Genomic DNA, 24,293 nt, shown 5'->3' with positions numbered 1-24,293 from the left:
ACCAATGTTTATGTACTTAATACTATAACACGAATCTTCTGATGAGAGAACAGAGGCCTTCCATCAGTTATAGAGCAGAATTTTCAAACAATAACAGAACCATAGAACAGAAACAGACAAATTTATGTTGTTGCACTCTCTCATTTCTATCTTTGAATTGAGACATTACTATCTGATAGTGTTAGCATAAAAAATGCTTTCTGTGACTAGTGCAGGAATTTCACCAAGAAGTCAATAAGTTCTTGCTCAAAGTTGTGAGTGCTACTAGTTTGAATATTGTATGTATTATTCCACGTGCTTAAGAGCCTATTAAAATGGTTTGCAAGCTGGACATGGTAGCGCACACTTGTAATCCCAGGATTCAGGAGGCTGAGACCAGATGATCACGGTTCGCAGACAGCCTCAGCAACTTAGCAAGGGCCTTCGCAACTTAGTGAGATCCTGTCTCAAAATTAAGAAGGGACTAAAAAAAATAGGGCTGGGGGTACAGTTCAGAGGTACAGTGCCCATGGGTTCCATCCGCAGTACCACAAAAAAATTGTTTGCAAATTATAGTAAAAATTGATGTTATCTTTGTCTTCATGTATATTTCACCCAATGCATGAAAATTATACTTTTTGTTTCCTTTCCTTTGGCACCTTTATTTAAGTTTTGCATAAAGGATTTAGGTCTTCTTCCATGGTCTGGTGAATCACTTGGGAATAGGCATTTTCCCATCAATGTGTCCCCCTTTTCAGCATTACGTGTGCAGGTATAGACATTCCCAATAAATGCTTATTAAAAGAATAAAGACAATTAGAAACACAGAAAGACATTACAAAATAATTTGGCTGCTTATATTCAACTGGGGAAAGTAAAAGGACACATGGAATTCCATATCAGCCCCAAGTTCTAAAACATGAGAATATACTTTCATTTAGCAGAATTATGTAGGATAGGGTTGTATCTCCTTGGTAACTTAAGCTTCTGTTGAAGACAGAATTACTTTGTACCATAGGAATAGATTTGTTAGTTGAAACACTCATGTCATGTGTACAAAGAAAGAAACAGAGTAAAAAACAGAAATATATCATTTTAAACTTTATATCTTCGAAGAAGAAAAGAGAAGTGGAAAACTAATGAAGCCAAGCAGTTCACACAAGGTGGAGAGAGGGTGTCCAGAGACAGATAGACAGAATGCAGATTCATTGCAAGTTCTTCAGAAAGCAGTACTCTTGAGAGGGCCAGGAAGCACAGTGCGCAGGGCAGCCATGCATCCTTCCGTACAGCAAGGATAAGGTGGGTCAAGAGCCTCTGTACTGCGCTGACCGAGTCCTCTGTCCAACACTGGTGAGGCCTTTCAGCTAGGCTGACGTCAGTTCTCAAAAGAGATTCACAGACTGAGAAAACATGGAGAAGAAAAGGCTAAAACGTTGAAAGTACAGGAGGAACCAACACACAAGAAAAGATGATCCTTTTTAAGCAATGAAGGGAGAGCAAGGAGATCATTTAAGTAGACTCATGTGGCTATAACTAGGATTTTGTTGATTAAGATAAGAAAGTTGCATAAATACTTCCTAATGCCCTATACCCAAGTCTCCATTGGCTCAGATAAAGGTGGATGTGAAAGGCCACACCAAGAAATGGATGCTCTGAGTCACAAAGGACACAGATTATGTTTGAGCAGAATTTTCAAGTCTCTGCAACAACTTCCCCATAAAATAATAACAAAAGTAAGCCAAACTTTAAAAACTATTAACAAATATATTTATTGTGGTGGCTTTCTCCCCTACTAGATACACCTTGTTAGAAAGTAGTATTCCTTTTAGTTCCAGGTGGACCGTTAAGCAGGTAATAAAATTGTTTTTTCCAAAACACATTACTTTGCAAACATGTTCCATTGTCCTTGCTCTATTGTTTTCTATGAAATCAGAATTTTCTTCTAATATATATGATTTTGCCTTTTTGGAAGAAAGTTACAGGCACATGTTTATAGATTTATATAATCCAAGGGGTAGCAGAGACTAAACCACACAGTGCTCACATAGATTGGAGACCTGTTCCAGGTGATCATAACCCGTCACAGTTTTGTAAAGCACAAAAACAAATGTCCGACTCTATGGTTTCTTCCTCATTTTGCCTTCTTTCAGTCTCATACATAATATTTAACTCAGGTACGCACTGTCGTGCTTCTTGCGGAAGTACAGGTTGAGGACAATGCAAGTAACTTTAAAACAGTTGTTTTTCTGATGATATATCCTATGACTCCAAATGCCAGGCCCTAAGTTTGAGCATTCTCTAGATCTCTTCAACATAACCACAGTATCTTAGAACGTTGTTTCTCTCCCCCCTGATCTTTTACTTGTTTGAAGGGATACTGCAACTTTGAATTTTCAGAATTATAATTTGCTTCTTAAAATAACAGCTTGAAAGACACTTTTACAGGGAAAAGGTGTTTCTTCTCCAGATGTCATTATGTTGATGATAGCTTATAGCTTATTGATAATTATGCACAAATTTCTTGTGTTTTAAAAATGCAAAGAAGCACATAAGATAACTATTTGAATGTATCCCTTCTTTGAACTTTTGGCTCTTTGTTGTTAACTATGCTGGTATGAAGAATATAGCAACTATTTGGAATGTTGTTTAGACAGAGCAATAACAGATATGTTGTCCATTTATGGTCCTAATGGCTAGAACACCTGTCCTGGGCATCTGGTTGAGATAGCAGCATCATGAGTCTACAATAATCTCATGGGACCTCTAATGTACAGTGCTGATGGATACCGATTTCTGTTGTTTTTCTTGGACTTTTCGCTTCTTCTGCTGCTGTTTGTCTTTGTTTTCTCGTTGTTCTGGGGTTTCTCTGCTGGATTCCAGCCCTTTGTTATCAGGGATTGCTTCCTTACTTTCTTCTTTATTAAGTTTTTTTCTTTTCCTCTCCCTTCCCTTTTTTCCTGAAATGAAAAGACATCCTTTAAAATTTATATTTAATTATGTCCCACTCGGGTATTCTAAGTTTTAAATAATTACTTAAATTTCTCTTTGGTTGCATACCATACTGATAGATATATTTGGATAACAAACATCTACTCTTTATATCATTAATTCAACTACTTTTTATTAAGTCCATGCAATATAAACTTAAATATTTTAACACTGTAAAGATAACATGCACACAAAATATAATGACACAATATATATGATAGTTTGAATGTTAGAGTTCTATTCCTATAAGTTTGGCATTTATTTTATATGATAATTGTTTATGTATATGTAAGAGAAAAAATTTGAATAGATTTCTTACCATTTAAAAATCACTAATGAGTTTTTATCTAGCTCTTATTTAAGAAATATATATAATTTTGGTGGTACTAGGGTTTCTGGAAGCCCTTCTACCTCTGGGCTACACTCCCAGACCTATTTTCACATTTTTATTTGGAAACAGGGTCTCCTAAGCCAGCACGCGTGGCTGGCTTTGAACCTGCGCGATCCTCCTGTCTCTGCCTCCCAAGCGCGGGGATTATAAGCGTGCGCCACCACGCCCGGCTAAGAAATAATTTTTAAGGCATCATTTTGTATTCAGTTTTTTCCATGTACCAGTTACATATTTGTAATCTGTTGAAACATCTGCACATCATCTAAGAGATTTATTTGCATATATCAGGATAGCTATGCTTTATTTTAACACAAATATTTGAATTTTGGAATTAATTTACATTCCATTGTCTGTATGCAGGGTGGTATTGACTACAACTTATCAATAATCCTGTGGCATATGCTACAAGGGCAGGGAATTTTTGTTTCTATAGATAAAAAAGGGGATGTTTATTGGATGTATACTGGGCTTCAGAAAGACTCCTGGTCTAGAACTATGTTTGAAGCATTAGCTTAATCAAATTCTTATTGTCAAGGATTTTTACAAGTGGAATCAGCAGGACAATAGAGGTTTTGATGTGGGAAGGCATATTGTAGCCAACATTGAACCAGAGTGAAGAAGTGAATTTATTCTGTAAGCGTTGGAAAACCACTGAGATTTTAAGAGAGATTAATTTGATCAAAGTACCAAATTAGATTGTTTTCATTTTTCTGTAAGTAGTAAATTAACTAGACGTTTTGTTATGTAAACATTTTGTATGAACAATTGACAATGGCACAGTTTTAGAAACATTAACTCACATATCCCTATGAGAAATTATTTATATTCAAATCACTTTCAGTAAATGAAAACTTAGAACCAACTATTCTTCAATGTGTGACAAGTTCTAAATGTATATCTTTGCACAGTGATCCATGTAAAATCCATGAAATTAGTCTACAATAAGTCACTTTGGACAAAAGTATTTTGCAAAACTTATTTTTATGAGAGAACCAAAATATTTTTACTTTGTCCTGAAACAGGCTCCAATATTGAATTCAGTGGTTTGGCTCTTATTTTCTTGAGCTCTAGCTACAGAATCCTAGGAAGCAGTCTTATTAATACTGCATACATATAGCAGGCCAATATAGTCTCCTCAGATTAATGATTTTATGCCACAACTTGCTTTGTCACGAAAGTATTTACAAAGCTTTCCAATTGCTTTATGAAAACTTGTCTTGTTGGGTTCAGCATAACACATCTCCAGATTTTTGAACTCTAAGATGACAGTTAATAAAAATGAAAATTAAGACCAGAACAAAGTAAATATTGAATTATTTGGAATATACAAAGATGAACAAAAATATTAGAGTCAACTATCATTTTTAAGCTGAACTACTTATCCACAGATTTGCCAATTCCATTATTTCTTTTACTCTAAAGGTATTCCCGTGTTGTTGAGAATTCTACAGATGGAATCTAGGACCTTTTTTTCATGCTGGATTTAATGACCACATGTTTTACTTGAACGTGGTAACTAAACAAAAAAATTGAAGTGGAAGTTTACCTTCTTAAATATGTAGCATAATTTAGACTTTCTAAAGCTGCACAAACCAGAAAAGAAATGCTAGTTTTCATGAGATGTGCTGGGCTCTCAGAAGGAGATGGCTGCAAAGGCTAGATTACATAATATTTCCATTCTGAAGAGCATTTCAGAGGTGTTCAAGTTCAACTCTAAAAAAAAAAGTCAACGAAAAGCATTCCAAAGTTCCATAAAAATTACTGACCCCAAACAAAATGTTATTTTTATGGAAATCTTCCAGAAGTTCAGTGTTTGACATTGTTCTCTTGATGGTGGGCCAACATCTTACAGCTGTGATCCCAGCCATATTTCTTTAGCAACATAAGAAATATATTGTTTTTTCCTTGGTCACAGATTGATTTATATGTTTTTTAGTCGCTTATGACAACATACTCAACTTGCAGAGCATTTCTGCTTATTAGCAAACTGATATGATGATTTTTTAAGACAGGCAGAAACATTTTTGGAAGTATCTCAAAATTCAGTATTATAGCTTTATTGTCCAAGGAATAACTATTTAGTCTGGGCGGTGAGTGAAAGGGAAGGATCTGGTAAAGTAACAGGAAACTAGCACATTGTATTGTTGCTGCCCACGAGAGGATGATTGCATAATAGAAAAATGGGATTATTATTTTTTTACAGGCCATGTGTTGGTGGTTGGAAATGCTAACTACCCTTCTGCATAAATATATTTTCCTCCTGAAGAAATAAAATAGAAATGCAGAAGGGTGGCTGTAGTCCATTAAGAATCATGTGCAATTTGGGGTGATTTTGTAAGGTTTTCATTAAAGGGGACTTTTCTTTCTATTTTGGTGCTTGACTTTTCATTGATGTGGTTAATAGTTCTCCTGTGATTTTCTTTCCTTGCAGCTTTGCAAATGAAGTGTTCCCATTGCAATGATCTGACATGTATGTGTTTTGCCACTCACGTGTGTATGTGTGCATTTGCACATGCTCACTTGTGCCTGATATTGGTTGTGGCGCATTCTACTGATCAAAATGATGTTTGGCTTTCCTTAATATTCCAGCTGTGAAGGTAATGTTTGAGTAGAAATCATCAAGGAGAAATTGCTATTAGCAATCAAGTTAGTCTAAAGGTCTCCACTAAAATGCATGTGAAAATTTAACTATTATAAAAGTATAAAAGCAGGAGTCTTTAACAGGTGTGAAGATGCTGCTTTCATGAATAGATTAATGCTCTTCTTGTGGGAGTGAGGTTTTGCAGGAAGTGTTTCTGATAAAAAAAAAAAAAAAAGAGTTCTGCTCAGTTTCATCCCTATCATGCATGTTCCGTTGCCCTTCCACCATGGTGTGATGCAGCAAGAAGGCCCTCACCAGATGCCAGGGCCATACTCTTGAGTCCTTCTATAAACTTCTATTGTTTATAATTTATCCAGTATGAGGCATTTTGTTACAGCCATAAATAATGGATTGAGATAGCCCTTGCAGGGAAGTACTGTGTTGTATGATTTAAGATCAGTTTTTAGGCTTAGAAAAACACTGTTCAGATTCTAAGTCCAGCTGGTGGGGGAAGAGGCCCGTATCCCAGTATATGGGAAACTGAGAGAGGAAGATTGCAAGTTCAAGGCCAGCCTTAGCAATGTAGCAAGGACCTCAAGAACTTAGTAATAACCTGTTTCACAATAAAAGATAAAATGGGGGCTGGGAGTGTAGTTCAGAGGTAGAACATCCTGGGATTCAATCCCCAGCAAACCCCCCCCCCATTTTATGTCTGACATTAAATAATTGTATGAACTTTGGCAAGTTTCTGATATTTCTTAAAATGACCTGTTATTTTAAATATGAGTAATAATTACTATTTGCTAAACTTTGTAAGGATTAAATGAGATATTTGTAAATCACTTAGCATACTTTCAGACACATGTTAATCATCAGAAAAATGAAAGCTAAAATTATGAGCTCATTAAAAAACAGGAATGAAGCCCCTAATCCAAGCCAAAAGTATACTAAAACTCGGGGATACAAGTGAGATGTGGAGAACAACACAATCACAAATTTATCCCAATGCTAAAATAGTCATTTGCCACTGCAAAAATAGACATGCATAAGATGCTACTGGAGCGGAGAAAGCATTCAGCTCTTTCAAAAAGAGTTTGAATAGGATGCTGCAGGTGAGATGATGTTTGAGTTGGGGCCAAAAGAATGACAGGGTTTGCCAGGCTGATGAGAAGAGTATGGTAGGCAGTGAACAGTAAGTGAACACCAGGAGGCATACAGGGACAAGGTAATCTGGGGCACCACAAGTAGACTTCCTCTGTAGGATCATAGTCTATATATAGCACATTACTGAGGGAAGCTGGAAAGACATACAGGACTCAACAGCCACACTGGGAATTTTTCCCAAGGACCAATGATACTGAAAACTGGAGAAGGTCACAGATCAGAATTGAAAGCAAGGCAGAGTTTTGATGTTTCTCTGACTCATTTAGAAATGGCCAATGGAATATTGTGATATGTGACCTCATTTATTTTTTCAGAAAATTGCTGTATGTAATAAGAAACCATACAGGAGGTAGAGTCAGTGGCTGATATTTATATCTGAGCTTTAGTATTTGAAAAGAGTAGCTAAAAAATCTCTATGTAGACAATGAAGCCACATATTTAAGCTTTGTTGGAAACTAGCATTACATAAGTGAGTGGATAATTGACATTTTTAAGACTGTGAAATTATTTTTTATTAACACAAGCATAAGTACTTTTACATAAATACTTTCCTAGGGCTTTCTTTTTCTTTAATTTTCTTTTTTTTCTTTTTCTTTTTTTCTTTTTTCTTTCTTTTTTTTTTTTTTTTGGTGGTACTGGGGATGGAACCCTTCTATCTCTGGGCTACAGTCCCAGACCTATTTTATATTTCATTTGGAAACAGGGTCTCTTAAACCAGCCAAGGCTGGCTTCGAACCTGCGCGATCCTCCTGTCTGCCTCCCAAGTGCGGGGATTACAAGCGTGCACCACCATGCCTGGCTAGGGCTTTCTATAAACCAGATCCCAAATATAAATGACTTTTCAAAAGACATATTCCTTATGTCTCACCTCTGGATATTATGATTCTGTTGTTTTTATGAGTAACTCAGGAACCCAGGAGTTAATAAGCTTACCCCTGGATCATTTTGATGTGTAACCACATTTAAGAACTGTCTGTAGAGCAATAGAATACCCAGTTTCCTTAAATAACATAATATCAAAATTTATTACAAAATCACATGGCTATTTTATTTATTTTTAATTAGATGTCAAATGTTCTTTTGACTTATTATTCTTACTGATTTTTAAGAAATACTTGCTAATTAGGTACATTTGGAATAGGTAAACATATGAAATGAAAATTAGTTGCAGAATGTCTTTTTAACAATTATCTGTCAAAATACAAATGTGAACTGAAAAGAAAAAACTTATAAAAGAAACAGAGAAGAAAATAAGCCTGAATTATTTTTTTCCTAAATTATATATTTATGTTCCAAGTAAAAATACAAACCTTTGAATATGTTCAATACCCTTTCAAAAATACTGTGGTTGTGAATAAAAGAGATGTTCTTCCCAGAATCACAAATCAACTTCATTTATTCATAATTACTTAAATTATGAATATGAGTTCAGAAGTGATCTGTTGGGTAGGTCTTTAAAGGGCTTCTTTGTGAAGTTCTTGCAAGGAGTCACTAAGGGGAGCCATTGAGCTTTAAGTAGTTCCACGACTTAAGACAAACTAGGTTATAATTTTTCCCCCAAAGCTAAAAATGTATCCTACATTCTAGACTTAGGAATAAACATGCCACCAATTCTATAACTCCAGCCAGTTAAATAAGTATCCCATTAAAAAGGTACGACTTATTGTTAATTTTTTGTTTATTTTATGTAAAAGTAAATTCAATTAGAAGACTTTTTATGTTCTAAAAAGCACAATGGTGTTCAAAATGGCAAAGCTGGTGATTTTTAAATCTGAACTTGGGTTTTATATATAGAGAAAAATTCCAACTTTTGTTTTTTTAAATTAATGTATGCCTGGAGAAAAGTTGGAAGGGAGGGGAATTACTACAGTCTGACTTTTTAAAAATAGCAATTATGATGTTATGTAGATACATATTTAAAGGCCTCTGAACTGTGCTGTGTAAACTCAGGACAGCATGACCCAGTGGAGAAGAACACAGCTGAAAGTCATCAAGGCCAAATTTCTTTCTTCATTTTTTTTTTTATTATGGAATAGAAATGACTTGAGAAACATCCAAACCTGATGCCTTCTTGGGGGGTTTGCTTTAATAAAACATATATATATATATATATATATATATATATATATATATATATATATATATATTCTCTTTGCTATAATTTTAACAAATATAAAAATATCAGAGTGTATATGTTCTCTTTTTTGATAAATAGTTTTTAATCATCCAAATTGAAATTTAAGCTGGGCGTGGTGGCACACGCTTTTAATCCCTGCGCTTGGGAAGCAGAGACAGGAGGATCGCGCAGATTCGAAGCCAGCCTCGCTTGCTTAAGAGACCCTGTTTCCAAATAAGAAATATAAAATAGGTCTGGGAGTGTACCCCGGAGGTACAAGGGTTTCCAGAAACCCCAGTACCACCACCAAAAAAAAAAAAAAAAAAAGAAATTTAAACCTACCTGAATTACCTACCCTGTCAGTTTAAACATGAATGAATTCTGTTGCTTTTCTGTTTAACTTCTTATGCTTCTCATTAGTTATTCAAATAAAAATAATTTGTCAGATTATTACATGTTCTACTGTACATTGTTAATTTGGGATATTACCTGGAGCCCATTTTTGCAAAGATAGTTCTGATTTTCAAAATATACTAAGGTTGAATTAGTATTTTTGCCACCCATTGGAAAAAGAAGGTCAATTTAAGAAAGGCTTTCTATTAATATCATGTAGAAGGCTGAAGCAGTTAACCCAAGATTTTTAACATGACACTGGGGTGCCGGAGCCAGCTGGCAAGAGTAGGGGTTCTGAAGTGAGGTGTGAGGATGAAGAGTTTTTAATCCTAACATGGGGGAGCCACCAGCCTACTATCTCTACTGGTCGACCCCTGTTGGTGGGTCAATATTTTCTACGGGTCGACGACTATGCCTGGGTCAGTATTCTCTATCGCGTGGACACTCCTGGCCAATTCAGCTTCTGGGTCAATCTTGTCTTTATTGCACCGACCCTGCCTTTGTTTTTCCAGAGGTATTTTTATACACAGCTACAGGTCAATCAACATTCTTGTGCTACCACCACTAGAATACAATAAAGACCAATACAAACACACACATTACAGATAGGCCTCTCAGTACCCTCATGTCATCACCACCTGATCTTCTCTCAGACCTCTTTGAACTTTCCATAATCCCAAACCTTGTTGACTCTGGGCAAAGGACAGTCAGCTGAGTCAGAGACACTAATCTAGGGAAAGGCCTTCATGGCTCCCAACACTGGGGGGAGGGGTCTTGTCCCCTTTGACCTGTCAATCAGCTTGTGTCCTCACCCACTCCAACCTCACATTTCTCTTTTCCTAGTCAACCCTGCACTTTCCCCACCAGTGTCAACGGATCCCATATATTTTATGCCCTTACCTAGAATATAGTTTTTAGTACCCCACACTCTTAGTGAGACTTAGTGTTTAATTCTCCAGCCACATTATCCCTTCAAGGAAGCCTTCCTTGGTATTCTATCTCTTCCTAGGCTAGGATCACTGGAACACAAGCACTAGGGTACCAAGACAATCTGTATATCTGAGATCGCTGCTTGAGTGACTAACAGGTAGGTATAGATAAAAGATACTTTCAAAGAAACATGGTTGTGTAGGGCAAAAAATGATTCTTTTCTTGAGTTTTTGGAGTGAGATAAAGTGAATTTCATCACATTACTCAGAATGGCATGAGATTTGTTTATTTATGGAACTTTTTATCTAATATTTTTGGACTTGCAGTTGACTGTGGACAACAGATTTCAGAAAGTGAAACCTTTAATAAGAATAGACTACTATGCAGAGTAATATATATATATATATATGTATATGTATATATATATGTATATATATATATATAAATAAAATTTAGAGACAGTTAACCATTACATTTTTGAAACTCCAGTGAAATTATTAGCTATTTTAATATTTTGTAATACTTAATGAGAAAAAGGAAAAAATCTATATAAATTTATATTCTTAAAATCTCAGTGAGTTTTGAATATAGTCCACTATAAATCATTTCTTCTTATAGCAAACATCATAAATATCAATCACAATTTGTTAGAATCAATGGTTTTCATAGTGGGTTTTATTCAATAGACCTTTTTACAGATTTTTTTTCTTCTGTTGTTTAAATAATTTCATTATGCACTGAAGATTCAAATTTTTGACTTTACATCCTGATGAAAGTTTTAGTGACCCTTTCACCCAAGGTAACTCCATTCTACCTCATTGCTTCTGCTGTTTTGACCTCTAGTGTGGAATCCATACTTGCATTTAAAAGGAACACTAGCTGAAGTCCAAAAGAAACTTTTAAATTATTGGATAGTGAGTACCACAATGTCTTTTTGTAGTAAATCATCAGCGTTACAAGAATAGTTAAAAGCACAAAGTAGAGAAAGTACCCAAAGTACCCAAAGTTATTTTAATCAACTATTTGCAATATTTACAATGTATTCATTTTAAAAGCAAAGGGTATCTGGTATTTTATTGTATAATATTTTATTTTTTGTATAATATTTAAAGCAGGCATAACAACTTATAATAGATATTTTAAATTCAGTATTCTTGTATATGAGTTTGTTTCCCTTAAATCACTGCCTTTTGGTTAAAAGTTTATTTTAAATAAGCAATTTCAGTGTTTCTTTTTTCAGTGCAGAAGTTCCTAACTTTGAAATCCCATCTGCCACATTAGGTTAGATCACAAAACTCTTGGAAATGGAATCAGACACATAAATTTACATGTTGAAAATTTCTTGATCTAAGCATGCTTGTATAAACACATTTTGAACTTGATGTTGGTCCTTAAGCAATTGCATCTACTCAATAAACTGTAAATTTATTCTGATTTTTTCCCAAGGTCAAAGGATGTGTTTAAATTCACTTGAATTCTATTAATATTTTTTTGCTATGAAACCCATGACTAGTTTATGAAATGAATACACACACACACACACACATATATCTCCCTAAAAAGAATGTAGAACATTTTGATTATTCTATATGTTATTTATAAATGTGCAATATGGAAATTTTATTGCTTATCCTCAAAAAGTGTGAGAGTATTGTGGCCCAGTTCTAATAGTTCAAAGATCATAATCTTGGCAGTATTGTCAAGAAATGTACTAAAAAATTTTAGTTAGAAAGTCGGTCATCGTGCACACTTGTAATCCTAGCATTCGGGAAGTGGAGACCGGAGGATCACCGTTCGAGGACAGTCTCAGCTACTTAGCAAGGCCCTTCACAATTCAGTGAGACCCTGTTTCAAAAATAAAAAGACTAAAAAATAGGGCTGGGGTTGTATCTCGCAGGTAGAATACCCCTCGGTTCCATCCCCAGTACCAAAAAAAAAAAAAAAAAAAAAAAAAAAATTAGGGCTGGGGGTGTCTCTCAGAGGAAGAATCCCTGGGTTCCATCCCCATTACTGCAAATAAATAAATAAATACATAAATAAATAATAAATAACTAATTTTAAAAAAGACTAAAAAATAGTGCTGGGATTGTAGCTCGAAGGTTCAATGCCCCTGGGTTCCATCCCCAGTACCACAAAATAAATTTAGTTTGAACCTATTTTAAAGTATTAATGACTATCTCCTAAATAAATTGATGTCCTCATCTTATTTTTGTAACACACCTACTCTACCTAGTCTCCCATTTTACCACTCACCTCCGCTGGTGCCACCTGCTGCTTTAGACCACACCTTTTATCTCCAGCTAGAGAATATGTATGGGTCTATGGCATATTTAAGTCAAATGGAGTTGTCCCTCATTATCCATGGGGGATTGGTCACAGGGTCTTTATTGATATCAAAATCTGTGGATGTTCTAATTTCTTATTTAAAATGGACTTTTTATATTTCATTTGAATATATGTCTATCCAATGCATATCCTCCCATTAACTTAAAATAGTCCCTAGATTACTTATAATACTTAATACTATGCAAATACTATATCAATAGTTGTTACACTACATTATTTAAGAAATAATACCAAGAAAAAAAGTCTATAGATGTCCCGGCAGTTGCAATTTTTGTTTTGAAGTGTTTTTCAACACAAATTTTACTAAATTATAAGATATAGAGACATGGAGACAGAGAGATGATCATATATTTTCATATCCCACTTTAGAAAGTTCTCTCAGAAATTTAAATATTATAAAAAACCCACAATAAAACAACCTCTTTGAAAACTCCTATCACACACACATTACTAAACTGAAAGTATATAAATAGTATTACTCATAAGTTTTCCTATAAAATTGTTTACTACCAGAATACACTATTATCACTTGTACCATCTAACAAGTTATTCCTTTAATAAATCTGGAAAATTATCTATTTAATACTTGATCATAATTTCTTAAAAATGCTTACCTTGTTATAATAATAGTTTGCCTAATCTGTGCCAATATAAAATGTAAGTGTAACAACCGCATTTAATTTACCACTAATCAACGATTAAGTTGAAAGTACTGCCTACAGTATAGATTATTTAGGAAATATAAATCTTCAAAAGAATATTTTCTTATGAATTTACAGCTCTAAATGTTTCTTAGTTGACTATCATGTTTCTTCAGTCCCAGGAACACATATTTAAATAACACAATTAAAATGCTTAAATTTGCTGGTTTATATAGTTTACTCACCTCAGAAAGTCTGAAACCATTATTTAAATATATTTCGGTCTAAAAGATAATAATTTTGTCTATATTTATGTATTCCTTTAATAAGAGAGCAATACTGAGTTTTCATGTAGAGTTTTAAATTAAAACAGCATTTAAAATTTCCTCATTTTTCTTTAGTTAGATGTGTAGGCTCATGGTACACTTTTTCAGGATTGAAATAAATATTCTGAAATCTCTTTATAGTAAATATCCACCAAATGCCTCTTTTGTTGTTATTATTGTTGTTTTAGTTTTAAAGAGAATCACTAAGCCAAGAGCATTGTGTTCATCTTTTATGAAATATAGTTTTCCAATGAGCAGAAAAGGCCTTCATTTCAAAAAGGCTAAACAGAATGCTACTTGAAAATTCATTCCAGCTGGGCAAATTGAAGAACTGAAATAATTCCAAAGAAAGAATATTCTCTGGGCATTTATCATTTGATTTTCATTTGGATAAATTTTCATTTGCTCCAAGAAATTGTCACAGAATTTTGTTCTTCTAAGACTGAAAAAGAAGTGTTGATAGCCTTGTTTGACTGTACTGTACTTCTTCCATTACCCCAATTGTCTCCTCAGTTCTGCTTATGGGAGGAGATGGCCTCCTGCTTGATGACATATTTGCAGTGACTGATCATGCAAGAAACCTTGATGTTGTTCTACTCTCTTTCATCATGTTATGCACCAGTTGACTCTGCTGTCAAATTCTCATTCTACCACAGCCCATTCTTTCATTTCTTTGGAGCTTATTGTTCTATGGGGAAAAATAATGTAACTCTAATCTGGAGTTGCATCACAAAGGGGAAAAGAATTACCAAGTCTCTAGTGTGCTACTTCATGATATTTTAGCTAAAGATATCAAACACTTTTATAGCTGTCATTTAATGTTCTCAGCAATTTACTGGCTACTTATGTATGGCTAATTTTTAAATGTACCTTCAAATGCATTCTGAAATATTTTTGCTTTGATTCAGTATTTTATTTTTTATTTGCTGCAAACTATTTCTAACTCTTGATATAATTAGTTTGAAAACATACAGGGGATGGAGATGTAGTTCAGTAGTTGCATGCAGACCTGGGTTCAAGTTCTAGCACCATGAACAAAATACAAACAAACAAATAATATGGAAAACTTTACTTAGCCTCTACTGCATTGTTTTATGATAAATTAATTTTATTTGTAATATAAATAAGATTTTAGTAGGCATATTTCACCTACAGAATGTAATGTAGATTGTTTCCATTACAGTTCATTGATTATATGTGTTTGGGCAAATATCTGTTCTTAATTAGAAATACTTTCCACATGCATTTCCTTAGCTAGAAAGATAGCTCCTTGTAAATAATTCATCAATAAAGGTCATATACACTTCAGTGGAACACAATTAACTTAATTTCTTTAAAATATTTTAACAGCTATGGACTTAGAAATATTGTCCCTGTGCTTAAGGAACATTTGTAAGATTTTGTTGAATCTCGTTTACAGCTTTTCACTATACTTTAGCATTGTATTGCTGTTGGGGTGGGGGAAGGGATAGTAGGGTAGACACATGTGCAACAAATGTGTCTGTCAGAGTGTGTGTGTGTACATATATATATATATATATATATATATATATATATACACACTCAGGATATATATATCCTGTGTGTGTGTGTGTACACTGATAAATGGAAAATTCTTCTTTTAGTGTATTTTAAAATATGAATTCCAAAACAGCCTGTTTTCCAGTTGAATTTTTAATAATTTTAAAAAGAAATGTGTTCTTTTTCAAGAGTGTTTTAGAAAATTGAACTGTTTAGGGATTTATGACTTTTAACTTTTTCTTATCAACCATATACATATATATATATATATATATAATTTTATTTTGCAGAACTGGGAATTGAACTCAGGGAACTAAAATTCTATCCACAAGCTACACCTCCAGTCCTCTATTTTATTCTTTATTTTGAAACATGGTCTCACTAAGTTGCAGAGGGCCTCACAAGTTGCTAGGTTGGCCGTGAACCTGCAATCCTCCTGTCTCAGCTTCCCAAGTACTGGGATTATAAACACCACCCTACCCCGTGTATCAACCATATTTTAAGTTCGTATGTATCCTCTAATTTTTTTCTTCATAAATTTTCAAAATATTGCCAGGAAAATGGGATATAGCCTTCTACTAAGCATCTGATTCATGCAAAAGAAACCAAAGGATTACCATAATTCTTTGAATACTCAACCTGATATATGTGGACTTTCCTTCCCAGCACTGGCATTATCCTCCTTCCACTCCCTACTCTTTCTTTGCTACTAACTAGTGTGTTTCCTTCCATTGTTTTGATTGGTCTCTGTGCATCACAATATAATCTACTGAATTTTGATCTGTATTTCTTTTGCAATTTGTCAAAGTGTTATTGAGCTTTGTCTTTTATTTTTATATTAGGAATTAATAATTATTTAATTAATATATTAATTAATCATTGTAAATATGATGAATTTGGTCATTATAGGTGGGGTGGAGAGTACTGGGAGCTTCCAGCAGTGGGTTCCTGATCTATTTGCGTGAAGTACATGAAGTATGTATACATGGTTTCTTGGTAAACACTGCCACTATTGCTCCGAAAAATGTGCCAGCTTTATTTTCTTTTTTGGCAAGAGCCAACATACAATAGCTACTCAATCCATATTTGTTGACTACATTAAAGGAACAAGATAAATAATATTCTTTCTCTTGATTTCATGGGTATTACTCAAGTTGAAGGAGAATTGGAGAAAAACAGGCAGAGAGAGATGTTTGGGGTGTTACTCTCTCATATGCAAACATGCAATGATTACTCAGTGTCCCAAACATGTCGTAATAAGCCCTATTTATTATTTTGGTGTCTTCAGCCAGTTATTCACTTTTCTTCCAATATTGGCTTCAGTACAGCCCACTCCAGAGACATCAAGTTCTCAGGGATAAAATTTTGACTTGTCATGCTCTAGTAGATATCACTGGGACCTAGTCAGAGAAGAATAACTAGAATCTAAGACTGGTTCAAGAAGAGGTCTTGGAGAGTCCAGGTTACAACAGAGAAGTGACAGGGAGTTCTAATCTGTTTTTTTCCAAGAAATAATTTAAATCCTTGACGAGTCTTAGGGATTTGAAGGCTCTACATTTCCCTGAGATTGCCAGTATGGAGAGTCCATTTCCCAGCCCAAAGATAGTGGCCTAATGAAAAGTTTCCAAGGTTGTTTGGAGAAAAAGAGGTGGTCCAGGAGAACAACAGATAAAGGAACTGAAGGAAGACAGGAAGGGACTTTGGATGATTGTCAAAAGTTCAAAGAGGTCCAAACAACTCTTTATTTCTTAAATTATCTTCTATAGCAGATATAAATGATGCTTTATTTGGTGGAGTTGGAAATGTTGTCTTCTTTAAAGTCATGAAATACGATCCTGGCCCATCTTGCCCCAATCTTGGAGCTTTTGCATGCTGCTTTGAAGTGGCACGACACAGCCTCAGAAGCCCGGCTTCCCCTTGAGTTTTGAATGACTGTGGCTTTTGTTGTTTTCCACTGAATTTTGCTTTCTGTGAAATGCCACTAAAAGGCAGGACCTTTGGGTAGTATGACGAAACTTTCATTTAGAGGGTGTAGCAAAAACAGCAGATAGCATGTGTAGTACAATTAACGCAAGAGAGAAAGTTCTGAGGAAAACTTAAGTAAGTACGGTGAAAATTTAAAGTGATAATTCCTGAAAAACTGAACCCTGTTTTACCGATCTCCAGAAAAAGAACTATTTGTTTTATGATTGAAGTATTTAAAATAAAAAAACAATTATCCTCCCAATAAAAAGGCCAAATGAAATAGGGGGGAAACAGTTTTAAAAGGATAAATAGCTTTTGATAATCCAGTTTGTGGTTTTTATTTTCTGAGCAAAGTGACCAACCTCCATATATACCTTAAGAATACTATGGTAGAGCCAGGTGTGGTATGCATGCTTGTTATCCCAGCATTTAGACGTCTGAGACAGGAGGATCGTGGTTCATGACTAGCCTTAGCTACTTAGTGAGGTCCTTTGCAATTCAGTGAGAACTTGTTTCAAAATAAAGAATAGCCGGGCGTGGTGGCGCACGCTTGTAATCCCTGTGCTTGGGAGGCGGAGACAAGAGGGTCGTGCTGGTTCGAAGCCAGCCACGCTGGCTTAAGAGACCCTGTTTCCAAATAAAAATATAAAAATAGGTCTGGGAGTGTAGCCCGGAGGTAGAAGGGCTTCCAGGAACCCCAGTACCACCTAAAACAAACAAACAAACAAACAAACAAACAAAAACAAAATAAAAAATAAAAAATAGGGCTGGGTGTGCAGCTCAGAGGTAAAATGCCTTTGAGTTCTACCCCAGTACTGAAAGAAAAGAGTATTAAGGTAGAAAAAAGGAGATCTGATCAATGTTTATGCATAAACCTTTCCCTTATTCCAGAGAATTTTTAGGAGAAAATGTACTGCGACGGAGTTGATTAAAAATACTAGAGAGTAAAAATATTTAAGGGAAGCAAAACAAGATTTGTAGACTTGCTTTTCTGCAATGGTGGAGTTTTATAGAAAAGCAGGGACAATCATTTATGTTTCATTACAGCTTGGCCACCCTTAATCAAGCACAGTTTGGGGTTCTGAAAACTCTATTGTAATTTTTTAAGCTGCAGAGGACGTAAGCACAAAATGCATTCACAGAAGACTGCTGAGGATGAGCAGGTCTGGGTGTGGGTGTCTGGATATGCCCTAACAAACAGAATATAATATCAACAGATTTCTAAAAAAATTTGGCAATATTTTAGACATTACTGAATGATCTCATAGATGATTTGTACCACTCCTTATAAAAGCTGTTAAACAGCTGTATTCTTTATCTACATATGTTAATATGTTAACAATTTTATTGATACATGGATTAATATATATACCAAATATTTTACTGTACTATTTGTTAAATATTGAAAACCACCTGTTGCCTGTATGCATCCTTTAAAGTACATTTCAAAGGCTGCCTCCTGATCTTTCTCCAGCAGGTGAGGAGAGCTATAGTGGAGTAGATCTGCTATAACCTTGAGCTTTGAAGTCTGAAAGTTCTGAGTTTGATTTCCTGCCAAGCCATTTAGTCATTGTCTATTCTGAGAGATGTTACTTAAACTCTTTAGACTTCATCTCTTTAAATGTGTACTTAAAGAGAATGTGGCATTAAAATTTAAAAATCTGAAATAGGTATTAGGAAATGCGCATTTTAAATGTGATTATATTGATTAATTTCTATTATTCTCACTATTTGCCATATTAAAAACAAGTGATATATAAATACTAGAATATGGAAAGAATTATCAAATCTGTACAGTAATAACAATCTATTTGAAATTAGATCAGCCTTAATCTGGTTTGGGTAAAATTTCAGGAGCATTCAATTCCTTTAAGATTTTTGGTGAAACTTATCAGCCTACTCAAATCTACCTGCCTTAGTAAAATTATGAAACAGTTTACCTCTTTTTTTTTTTTCTTTTTGGTGGTACTGGGGTTCCTGGAAGCCCTTCTACCTCCAGGCTACACTCCCAAACCTATTTTTTATATCTTTTATTTGGAAACAGGGTCTCCTAAGCCAGCGCGGCTGGCTTCAAACCTGTGCGATCCTCCCGTCTCCACCTCCCAAAGTGCGGGGATGACAAACGTGCGCACCACGTCCGGCTAACAGTTCACCTCTTCCTTATCTCTTAAATGTGTCATTCTTTTGTTCTCATTTAGTTCAAATGTCTCCAATTTCATTAATGTATTTTTGCAAAAACTGGGTCATTGTGTGTTCATATGCTTCCAGATATTTTTCTCCTTTCTGTCAGGTTGCATTCTTATAGTATAGGGAGCTGACTTTTTATTCTTGTTAATCTCTTGATTTTAAATCACCCCAGTGCCAGGCGTGGTGGCACACGCTTGTAATTCCTGCGCTTGGGAGGCGGAGACAGGAGGATCGTGCAGGTTCAAAGCCAGCCCCGCTGGCTTAAGAGACCCTGTTTCCAAGTAAAAATATATAAATAGGTCTGGGAGTGTAGCCTGGAGGTAGAAGGGCTTCCAGGAACCCCAATACCACCTAATAAATAAATAAATAAATAGCCCCGGTACTATTCTCTCCTAGTCCTTAGCAATGCTAAGAAGTCCCATCAGAATCTCATTTTAGCCTATTATTACTTATTATTACAGAACATTATTACCTCTTTCAGTAGCTTGTCTTTTCTTCAGCCATGATATATGTCTCACTATCATTTGATCATATTCCATTTGTCTTGGTTTTGTGTGTTGGCAGATGCTTGTTCTCAATGGAAAGTTTCTCTCCCCCTTTTTAGCTGTAAAAATTCTACTTGGCTTTCAATAGCCAATAAAAATTTATCTGCTTTGTCTCCAGCAGATGTGTACATCTCTTCTGCCTTTATTTATTTACTGGTTGCTTGTAACAAACTTGGCCATGAAATTATGAACTTCCAGATGAGTAAAGTCATATTTACACATTTTTCTTATTCTTTTCACTTCTAGTATCTAGCTTACTCATAATACCATCACATCCAGTTTCTAGTTTCTAGGCTTCAGTTTGACTTCTAATTAACATGCACAACACAATCAGGCTTGAATTAGGGATGAAAGTTTTATTCACACTTTTCTACATTATGTTATGAGAAACATTAAATTTTCTTTTTAAGTCAGTGAAAAATAGAGGAGAAAAAGAGAGTAATGAAAGAGCTAGACAAATTTAGCTGTCAACAACTCTCATGAAGGAAATCACCATGAAGAATGTCTGCTTCCTAAAAACGAGCAATGCCAGTTGTTTTAGTCAGCTTTCCCATCACTGTGACTGAAACACCCAACAAGAACAACTTAAAGGAGGAATGGTTTATTGGGGCTCACAGTTTCAGAGGATTCAGTCCATAGGGCCAGCTCTGAAATATACAAATGGTGGTGGTGGAGGCAGGGTGCTTGGAGGGATGCTGCTTTCACATCAGTGGAGGCCAGAAGCATAGAGAGAAAGAGGAGGAGACTTGTGAATATATATAGTCCTCAAGCCACACCCCAGGAACACACTAAAAAATCCATTCAGATTATTAATCCATCAGTGAATTTATCCACTGATGAAATTAGAATCTTCATAATTCAGTTATTTCACCTCTGTACATTTTTGCATGGCCAATACACTAGCTTTTCCAATTCTATATCCAAATCATAAGACCAGTTAATGTTTGTCCTTGGCTTGGTGACCATTCATCTAGGGCTTAGTAAGAAAGTATTACGCAAATTGAAGCCCTTCCCATTTCTAAGAAGCACAACTTGTTTTTCTAAAGCATTTCTCTAGGATAATAAGAGCCTGTATAGGATAATAGCCTCCCAAGGATATCCATATTCTTTTTTTCTTGTGTGTGTGGTACTGGGGATGAAACCCAGGGGCTTTCTACCTCTAGGATATGCACTCAGACCTATTTTTATAAGAATGTCCATATTCTAAGCCCAGTAACTGATGATGAATATGTTACTTTGCATGAAAAGTGAGAATTAAGGTTGCAGATGGAATTAAGGTTGCTAATTGACTGACCTTGAGATGGAAGATTATCTAGGGTTATCCAGGTTGCTCTAAGAAATTACATATCTTTAAAAGTGAAAGAAGAGTAAAAAGAATGGGTCAGAATGGTGCCATGTGAAACTCAGCTTTCCATTTCTGACTTTGAAGATGGAAGGAAAAGGTCATGGTCCATGGAAACGTGGGAAGCCTCCAAAGTATGGAAAAGACAAGGTCCTCTGAAGGGCCAGCGGCAAGAAGCAACCTTGCTGACATATTGATTTTAGCCTAGTGAAATTGTGTCAGAGTTCTAATTTGCAGAACTGTAAGATAATAAACTTGTGTTATTTAAGAAACACATTTTTGATAATCTATGACTGCAATAGAAAACTAACAGAAGCCCAACTTTATAATTGTTTTCTCATATTTCAGTTTACATATGCCCTCAGCAGTTTCAAAGGCCACTCAGATATTTGAAGGAAAACTGAATGAGATCATCTTGGTTATGAACAGCACTAATTTATCCATACAGACTTTTGGAACAGAAGAAACTTAATTTTCTTTCTGGAAACTTTGTTCTGGCAGATTTGGAGTAATAGAATTTATTTGTTTATTTGTTTGTTTGTTTATTTATTGTGGTACTGGGGATGGAATCCAGGGTATTCTACCTCCACGCTACATCCCAACCCTCTTTTTAATTCTTTATTTTGGAGCAGGGTTTCTCTAAGTTGCAGAGGGCCTCACTAAGTAGCTGAGGCTGACAATGAATCTGAAATCCTCCTATCTCAGCCTCCTGAATGCTGGGATTATAAACATGTACCACTATGCCTGGCAGAAATGGAATTTATTGATCATTGTGAAATAAATCAAAGGCAGCTAAATATCAGAAATAAAATATACCATTTTTATTACCAGTTCATCCCTCTATCTTCAATCTGATTCTTATGAGAAGCAAGCATTTTCTTTACCTAAAAAACGATCTGATTAAGTATTAGGTAAATTATGAACAAAGTAGTGTCATATATTGGGTACTATCTACCTTATCTTTCCTATATGGCTGGTATATTTTCATGTCAATTTGTGAAGAATTCTAATTAAGAAGAAATTCATCTGGACTATATCAACTGCAAAATCAGCATTAAGACAAATGAAAGAATGTGAAAACAGGGAGTCTTTAAGAATTAAAGTATGCCTTCCTCCATTGCCCATACCAGTGTGGTTACAGAACTTTGGGGAATTTATCCTAGTGTTTTCACTAGTCTCAGTGTACACTAATTTAGTTCTTTGTATCAGAACCTCATGAGATTAGAAAGTTTTGCCCTTTTCAGATTTTTTTTTAAAAAGCTGGTGAAGGCTTCTGAGTTAGCCAGAAATCAGCACAGGATGCTGCGTTATGTCAGAGCTGCATGTTTAGTCTGCCTTCCTAGAAATAATCAAGAAAAGTTAAATGTGAAAAGACACAGATGCTCCTTTCTCTACAATAATTTTATACTTTTGAAGTGTAATATGAAAAAAATCTAGTAGAGATCTAGAAGAATATGTATTTTAAATAACCACCTATTTTATTGATTTAATTCACAAACGTTCACCACGATAAATGTATATCATGCTGGCTCAGCCCAGTATTTTTTTCTTTGAAAATTGTATTTATTTTGAATTACTACAAAACATATTTATCTCATGGAAAATATTTTTGTCAGATTCCCAATTATTTTAGAAAAACCCTGGAAGAGATACCTAAAACTTGTTTGCCCCGAATTAATCATTTGAATTTTTATGATTATGAAACAAGTAGAACTCATCTTAAAGCTGCTTTAAGATATAAATTCTGAGTTCATTAATTAAGAAGCTTCTGTATGGAACTTAGAAAATATCAAAGTTGTCAGTGATATTATGAGATAGATATAGTTCAGCCCAAATAATATAAAATGTTTTTTCTGCCAACTACAATATATAATGTACTATTTAAAAATATATACAATAAAATTTAGTTAAAATTTCAGTATTTTAACTCATGATAATTAGCCATCTCAGAGAATGCACAGCCACAGACATGTAGCCAAGTGAAGCTATTAATACCCAGTGAGCAGTAGGCTCATTTCACACTCATTTCTAAAATAGAAATGGATCAAAGCAGGACTGTGGTCCACAGATTATGAGGCTAATATTAACATGATAAAAAGCTCTTTTACCATTCCCCTTTTGAAAACACAGCAACAAAACTCCAATAACAAAAACAAAACTGTGTAAGTCCACTCTTTGGCTCTCTCCCAACTCCCTTCTGTCGACCGCACTTAAAATGGACTTTTGAGGAAAAACAATCACATGCGTAAGACTAAAGGTTGACTTCTTGCAACCCTTTCATCTTTTTCACTCATGTTATAAAAACGAGAGAAAGTGGACACTAATTTCAATTGCCATTTTTAAAAACTTTAATTCTTGTCTCACCATTTTAGGTGTCACTATTTTGACTACTTCTGTAGGACGTGACATACTCTGCTCACATTTTATTCTAACAATACAGACTTAAGTTCTTGTGATCAGCACTTACCACTGGCATGGGGTACTTGGTGCCAACCTCAAATCTTATTCCCGACAGTGTTTACATTCATGCTGTTTACCTGATGGGGCATGACCCTCTGCCCTCCCAGGGTGGAGCACAATGTTCCTGCCTGTGTGCATGGTCAGCTGAGTTCAAGGAGGTGGACCCTCCCAGTTGATGGCGACCAGATAAATGTACCTCTTCTGTGCAGCGGAGATGTGGACCTGCCACTGGTGAGCATTTGGTACAATTTGGCAGCTTTAAAGACTGGGAATTCACATTTGCGACATTTAAGCAGATTTTAGTCTCGTTGGCTTTTACCCAGGAATTGGGTAACATGTTATAGTTTTTGATGATTTGTTGGTTATTTGTTATTCTTTTAAATTCCCAAGGACTGAGAAAAATACCCAGTGGGAAAAT

At 35.1% G+C, this 24,293-nt stretch overlaps 1 protein-coding gene across 1 annotated transcript in view; it reads right to left on the bottom strand.

Annotated features, from left to right (window-relative positions):
* Window positions 1-2,742: 2,742 nt before the first annotated feature.
* RSPO3 (R-spondin 3) overlaps window positions 2,743-24,293 on the bottom strand; it is a gene marked incomplete at both ends in the record, with an annotated part of 80,584 nt that continues 59,033 nt past the window's right edge. The window contains one exon of the mRNA XM_080699957.1: window positions 2,743-2,936. Within this exon, the coding sequence (XP_080556083.1) occupies window positions 2,743-2,936 (194 nt within the window). The remainder of the gene's footprint in view (window positions 2,937-24,293) is intronic.

Source organism: Muscardinus avellanarius (genome assembly GCF_963383645.1).
Source record: "Muscardinus avellanarius genome assembly, chromosome: 8".
NCBI lineage: Eukaryota > Metazoa > Chordata > Mammalia > Rodentia > Gliridae > Muscardinus > Muscardinus avellanarius.
Note: the sequence above shows the minus strand (reverse complement) of the source record. Positions and strands in the feature narration are given on the sequence as shown.